This window comes from Pistacia vera, unplaced genomic scaffold (genome assembly GCF_008641045.1).
Source record: "Pistacia vera cultivar Batoury unplaced genomic scaffold, PisVer_v2 Contig468, whole genome shotgun sequence".
Lineage (NCBI taxonomy): Eukaryota > Viridiplantae > Streptophyta > Magnoliopsida > Sapindales > Anacardiaceae > Pistacia > Pistacia vera.
In genome coordinates this window covers 178,035-185,294 of record NW_022196299.1, presented here as the reverse complement: position 1 = coordinate 185,294, position 7,260 = coordinate 178,035, and the positions used below count along the sequence as shown (strand labels likewise).

Below are 7,260 nucleotides of genomic sequence, written 5' to 3'. Positions count from 1 at the left end.
TATTTAAAAGGTTTTAAATCTAATTTTTTTTCTATTGCTATCCGGTATAGTTAATAAAAGATTTATCTGATTAATAAAAAAGTTATCTGTCATTAATCAATTGTTGATTCAATATCAAACTACAAAAAGAAAAAAAAAAAACTATATATATTAATGATCTTCCAAAAGATTTTAATGAAATCAATTGGAAAAGTAACTATATTATAATGTCGAAGGTCATGGTGAAAGGTAAGCAACGAGGTCGTCAAAAATTTAAATTATTAACAATGTAAAATTTTATATTTTCAAATTTAAAATATAGTTCAATAATGAAAATTAAATTATACGGTGAACTCAGGGTCCACAACTCCAAACAGGCATAAAGACACGTGGATCAAGATTTAAGGGAAACACCGTGTAGGTCCACTGTAACATGTGTCTCGCGATCTAGTAGATTCCTCCCCATTACAAAATCAGCTAATGCTAGGTAAACCTTCTCACTCAAAACCAACTCACAAGCAAGCACTTGAAGGCCAAAGATTTTCGCCGCCGTTTCGATTCCCGAGTTCTAATCCGAGTTAACTCAGTCCGATTTTGGGCTTACTTAAGGTACACTCGCCCACTCATCTATTGCTTATGTTGTCTAGGTCGTCTGGTTTCGACCTTTACGCTTTTGACTCTTAAGCTCTGCGATTCGTTTGAAATTCATATATATCTGTAATTTTTGGATGAAATTTTTGAAATTTGGTGAATTTGATATAATTGAAGTTCTTATACTGAAATAGAGCGTCAATGCAAAATTTAGGGTTTAAGGTTTAGGGTTTAAGCTTGCAATCTAGCTATGAAGTTCCGATATTTTAGCAATATTTCAAACTAATTTTGTAATGATTGTGCAGATTGGATTTGTTTGTGTAGATTTGTATCTTAAAAGAGAAGTTACGGGATTAAAAATGAAAACTTTCATGCATTTTAATTGAAATAATCATGTATATCTATTCGTTTTGTGCTTATGTGTGGCAGCAGAAGAATTGATTTCTGGTTTAGCTGATTAGAGTGCAAGGCCAATGAAACTCCTTGTAAAATATGAAAGTTACATTTTGCGCAATTTGAACTTTTTGACCATATGCTATGCATTTGCTTGGGTTTTTCTGTTACCATTTGGATGTCTAGTTTTTCCTCTGTGTTGTAGATGATAGTACTTGGTGCCATTTTAAAAATAATTGCCAATATACTAACTGATTTGGTGTCAAACGTTGATGATAGTTAAAAGTCACCGTGTCTGTCAGTTTTATTTTATACACTTAGAACTGAATTAATATGCAGGATTCTAAGACGAATATTTGCTTGTTACTTTTTGACCAACCATTAGATAAAATGGATGCATGAAGTGCGTAACAGCTTCGACCTCACCTATATATTATGAGATGAATTACATCTATATATAGCTTGACTGAACATGACTAATTTTGATTTTATTTCAGCCTTTTGAAGTGTGCAGAAATGGGTAAGAAAAAGAATCCTCTTGTTTTCTTCGACATATCAATTGATGGGGATCCTGTGGAAAAAATTGTTATGGAGGTAATTCAAATTTCAAAAATCAAAATGTTGTTTGCATTACACTTTATTTTTTCAACCACTTTTTGGAAGGAACTCATAGGCTTTAGTCTACTGTTAGGATGTGTGCTAATAAATTTTGTTTGGATGAGTAGCTTTTTGCTGATGTCGTCCCTAAGACAGCAGAGAATTTTCGGGCACTATGTACAGGTATATGTGATTAACAAAATGTTGATTCTTTAAAGACATAACTATTTTTGTATCTATGTCATTTAAAGTTCAATTTTATCAGTTGTTATATGTGAAAATTGTTGTTTTTGTTTGAACTAATATTGTGGTGATCCATTTTAGGTGAGAAGGGCATTGGAAAATCTACTGGCAAGCCTCTGCACTATAAAGGAACAATGTTTCATCGAATAATTAAAGGGTTTATGGCGCAAGTATGTTATTCTTTTCTTTTTATGAACCATTTTCATGATCAAGGAATGTTTGCAGTGACACTTGTTCATCAACAGTATTGGATTGATATTTGCTTCTAATGTTCTTTGTTCTTTATTTATTTATTTATTTTCTTCTCTAGCGTGGGGGGATTGTGATGGTGTTATTCATAGTTATTATGTTCAAAGATATTATCTGATTATTCAATCTTCTGTGCAGGGTGGTGACTTTTCTAAGGGAAATGGTATGCTCTCTTATTCCCACATATTTTCTAGAGGGTGGGAGTTTAGTTTCTTAATTGAATGAAGGTTCTATGTTTGACTTCTATATTTATGCCCAGATTTGTAAGGAACAACCTTTGATTGGTTTGCAGGCACTGGTGGAGAAAGTATTTATGGAGGGAAGTTTGCTGGTGGGTTTTCTATGAATGAATATTGTGCATGCATGCAGCGTGCTGGATTACATTCTTGATTAATAAAAAAGGTTTACATTTCCTCTGCAGATGAGAATTTTAAACTGGGGCATGATGGACCTGGTTTTCTCTCTATGGCAAATAGTGGTGTGAACACAAATGGATCTCAGTTCTTTATAACCTTCAAGCGGCAACCCCATCTTGATGGGTATTTATCTTTTCATCTTATGATTGTGTATTCACACATGTTACATTTTTGTTCATTATGCCTCTAAATGTAGTGTAAATTGGGCTGGCTCAGTGTGAGCCTGAGTCAGGTCTGTGCTGCCAGCCGCAGGGCATGAAGCCCAACCAGGCTCTGAAGAACAAAAATTAATCTGAAATTTAAAAATAATTTTAAGAAGTAAAAAAGTCAAAATTACTTTCATAATAGTTAGCTACAACCCGATTGAGGGATAATTTTAGTTGATTCAGTGAATAAATACATAAACAAATTGAAAAATAAATGAAAAAGTCAGGCTATGCCGTTTTACCTCTACATCTAGTTTTCTTCCACTTGTCTTTTTGCTTCTATTCACTATTCTGTAAAACTTCAAAGCTTCACTTGTCTATTTTTAGGTTATCAGTTTCTCATGTAGTTATCTTATGACAGGAAACATGTTGTTTTCGGAAAGGTTGTGAAGGGATTGGACATAGTTAAGAAAATTGAGCAGGTGGGAACGGCTGATGGGAAAACTGCCCAACGTGTAAAAATCATTGACTGTGGTGAATTTTCTGAAAGTAAAATTCAGGATGGCAAAGAGAAAGGTAATTATACATGGATTGTCGATAGCATATCAAGGACTCCTGATCCAGTTCCTCTACATCGTATCTTCTTTCAGTAAATTAATTTCAGAATATGGGTTTTTTTCAGCTGAAAAGAAAAAATCAAGGAAAATCTCTTCTTCGGAGGATAGTTCTGATGGGGAAGATGCAGAAAGGCGCAAAAAATCTTTGAAGGAAAGAAGAAAGAAAAGAAAGAGGAGATACTCTTCATCAGATTCCTATAGCTCCGACTCTGATTCTGATTCTTACTCTTCAAAATCTGATTCGCCATCAGCTTCAGAATCAGATACCTCGCTGTCTGATTCTAGTTCCTCTAGTGATGGAAGGCGTAGGAAGAGGAAATCAGGTAAAAGAGATAAGCAAGAAAGTGGGAGAAAAAGGAAGGATGCACAGAGGATGAAGAAGAGAACCCGGCATCACCAACGGTCACGACGCAAATCTAAATGGTCTGATTTAGATTTATCTCCAGTTCAGATAAATTTTATGCGATTAATTTTTATTTATTAATTTTTTCTTATATTTGTTGATGTTGTATTTGCAGGAGTTCAGACAGTTCGAGTGATTCTGAGAGTGAGAGTGCTAGTGGTAGCAGCAGTTCTGGTGATGAAAGAGCTGGTCGTCTCGGTTCAGCTCGCAAAAAGGGTAACTCAGTGCCTGCTGAATTGCTACAAAATCTTTGCATGCCATTCTGTTTTATACTTGCATTATCAGCCTCTGTTGTCATAGTCTGTATTGAGATAGATACTGAGAGCATGGATAGTGCTTATTGGCAAGTGGGACTACAGTGTCTTGAATAAATTGCATCAATTATTGGACACTTTGTGATAGGAATCAGGAAAGAGTCACAAGCAACAGAGTCGAATAGAAAGGGGAGGGAAAGTGAAAGAGAATTAGAGAGGAAGAATTTTTATTTCATCAAAAACTGTCTTCAACAGTTAAATTAGGCTTTATTTATAGGGCTAAGCCTAGCCTTACATGATATAATATCACTCTAGAATATGTAGTTATGACCATCAAATCAAAATATCCTAGGCTCCATTTGTTTTTTTATTCCTATCCATATTCCGAATCTTATTCCCAAAATACTTGTTTATTTTATTATTTGAGAAATAGTATTCTATTTTTCTAATTACTTTTAAACCCCTTAAGTTTATTAATTTAATTAAACACCCCTTAGAAAAAAAGTTTAAAAATTAACAGAAACAACCCCACCGACCCCAACCACCGTTGGTGGTTGCCAGAATCTGTCACAACAGCGTAGAAATGACCGAAAATGGTTGGTAATTCACCGATCTGACCGTCAGCGATGGCCAAATCTTGGCCATCGTTGACCGACAACGGCCAAATTTGTCCTTTTGCGGCCGTCTACGGCTAGATCTGGCAGTAAATCTGGCCGGAAAAGGCCATATCGATGCACGACCGGCCAAATCCGACCGGTCTGCATCGTAACGCAATTTTTCAGCCAGATTCCTGCAGTGGTGGCTGGAATCTGGCATTGTGGGTAGGTGGGGGTGTTTTTGTCATTTTACAAATTTTTTATATATTGGGGTGCTTAGTTAAATTAGCAAACCTAAGGGGTTTTTTGTGAATTTTTAAATTTTACCTTGTAATACTCACCCTATTCAACTACCGAATATTATTCCCAAAATTTTATCCAAAATAACAAAACAAACGAACCCCTAGAAATCCTGATACCAACTATAAGGTAAGGAAATAATCCTATACTAGGACTTTGATTCTTGTGAGAAAAGGAAACTGAAATGATGGCACTAAATCTATTTCTAAAAGGAAAACAATAACCTTTAGAAATGGCAAAGAAATCCCAAGATTTTGTAACTACGTCTAAAATAGGTACGTAGATCCTTAGGGAGGTCCTGCATCAATTTGATACTAAACCAGTGAATTATTGTGATCTTACAGATTTGAGAAAGAAATCCCTGACCCTTCCCTCAGGAGAAGTAGCTGTCAAAGAACAGCAAAGGAATCATGAGTTGAAGACAGCTGAGGACACCTTATCACACGAAGAGGGTGAATTATCTTTAAAGACTGATAAGCTTCAAAATAATGGGCATGGCACTGAAGCAAAGTCGGGTAAAACTGTTGATCGACATTCTTATTCAGATGATACAAGCAAATCCAGGTTTTGCTCTTTGATAGCTTCATTTCTTCCTGAATGTTTTGATGTTGTTTTCCATATACATGTGGGAGACTTGTTGCATTGATAAAATTTTGTGGACTATATGATTGACAGGAGTATGAATCCAAGCCCAAAAAGAAGGTCAAACAACAGATCTAGGGGTAGCCCCAGCTTGAGTCCTAAAAGGATTGTCAGGAATGATGGAAGTTCTCCCAAGAAGACCAATGATCAGAGTGCTGGGCATAAAGCCCCTGACCCTTCTGCTTCTAACCGTGGCCGGGATTTGTCTCGAAGCCCAGCTCCAGATGGTGCTCCAAAGCGCATTAGAAAAGGCCGTGGCTTTACTGAACGCTACGCTTTTGCACGTCGGTACCGTTCTCCAGAGCGTTCACCTCCTAGATCCTTCCAGTACGGTGGAAGAAATATTGAAAGGAATCGAGATAGGTAATCATGGTTTCATGTGACATGATTTAAGCCAACATGGTCTCTGAATTTATTCCTTTTGTTTTCTTCTTGTATATTTTGTTTTGTCTTTTATGAAGGTATTCAAGTCACAGAAATTATTCTGAACACTCTCCACGTAGATATTACAGAAGCCCACAAAGAGGCCGGAGTCCCCCCAGGTTTCCTCTCTCTCTGATTGTTTGTGTTTATGCCCGTTATTATGCGAATTTCTTGTCAGTGTCCTGTCACTTTCTATAGCATTCTTAACGTGTTAGCATTTTTGTTATGCACTTTCATAGAGCGTACATGTAGTCTTATTTTCCATGAAAAGTTATTGACAATAGTGAATCCCTGGATTTACATTAGTGGCAGTGTTAAGCTGTGCCTGTAATACTCATTTTAAGTGTGTATCTGATAAAAAATTTATTTGCTCCACCAACAATTAGTTTTACATATTGGAGTGAAATTCAATCATCTAATATTAATCAATTTTATCTGAGAGAGAGAAACGATTTATTGTACTTGAGAGTTGTAAATTTCGTACTAAATGTCCATGACTAACATACCACATCCAACACTTGTTAATTATAGTAAACCACTAACGGTAGAAGGATCTACCTGTATGCCTTGTGACTTAAAAAAAAAAAAATGGAACTTTTAGAAATATAAGTTCTTAGACAGCACTTTGATAAATAACCATTTCTTCCTTATGGGTTGTGTGATTCAATCTGTTAAGCTGAGTCACTGCTGATAGCCAATTATAGAAGCAACTAATCAATATTTTTACTTTTCTTCACAGATACAACTACAGGAGAACCCGAAGTAGGAGCATTTCTCGTAGTCCAGATGGTTATCGTGGCCGTTACAGGAACCGCAGCAAGAGCCGGAGTCCAATACGTAGTCCTAGTCCAAGAGATAAGCGGCCGTCCATTAGTGAGGGGTTAAAATCTCGTCTAGGTCCTAAAATTGAAGAAGGGCGCTCTCCTATCAAAAGAAGATTTAGGTCCAGGTCTAAGTCCTCGTCCAGGAGCTTTTCTTCTCATTCTAAATCTCCGGAGATTTCACCAGCAAAGAATCGTATTAGAATACCTTCTGCATCTTCCAGCAAGTCTGCATCAAGTTCACCATCTGGACAAAGAGGGTTGGTTTCCTATGCAGATTAGATCTCTTTCCGGAATTAGGTAGTTGAGTGGCTTCTTGGTCAGGGATTGGTGGACTGCACGTTCTGATAAAATCTGTCTGAAACCTATTTGTGCCGTGAATTTGAAGTTAATATATAAGCATGACTAGAGGCCTATCCATAAGAGATTAAAATTATGCTTTGCATTGTAATGTAAGTTGAATTCATAAAATTTCGGAGCAGGTTAGCAGAGAATTTAGCTGGTAATGGAAATGTCTCAAACTTTCGATTAACGATTCTGGTATTGCTGCTGATTCATTTTGTATGTTGCAATATAATTCCCTTTTTTCT

At 36.3% G+C, this 7,260-nt stretch overlaps 1 protein-coding gene across 1 annotated transcript; it reads left to right on the top strand.

The window, feature by feature from the left end:
• The first annotated feature begins 436 nt into the window (after window positions 1-436).
• LOC116145844 (peptidyl-prolyl cis-trans isomerase CYP63) lies at window positions 437-7,260 on the top strand. Its single transcript, XM_031431273.1, has 14 exons — window positions 437-588; window positions 1,461-1,557; window positions 1,689-1,743; window positions 1,885-1,973; window positions 2,191-2,215; window positions 2,345-2,383; window positions 2,474-2,591; window positions 3,036-3,190; window positions 3,297-3,654; window positions 3,750-3,850; window positions 5,129-5,348; window positions 5,460-5,789; window positions 5,888-5,968; window positions 6,589-7,260. Exons 2-14 carry the CDS (start codon window positions 1,480-1,482, stop codon window positions 6,950-6,952), a joined length of 2,013 nt encoding a protein of 670 aa, XP_031287133.1. The 5' UTR covers window positions 437-588; window positions 1,461-1,479; the 3' UTR covers window positions 6,953-7,260.

What these genes read in the sequence shown, in the direction of transcription:
- LOC116145844 (XM_031431273.1), top strand. Translation starts at nt 1,480, where the DNA reads ATGGGTAAGAAAAAGAATCCTCTTGTTTTCTTCGACATATCAATTGAT. An exon ending in TTAAAGGGTTTATGGCGCAA is followed by an intron (nt 1,974 to 2,190) that starts GTATGTTATTCT and finishes TCTTCTGTGCAG; the next exon opens with GGTGGTGACTTTTCTAAGGG. An exon ending in TTATGGAGGGAAGTTTGCTG is followed by an intron (nt 2,384 to 2,473) that starts GTGGGTTTTCTA and finishes TTTCCTCTGCAG; the next exon opens with ATGAGAATTTTAAACTGGGG.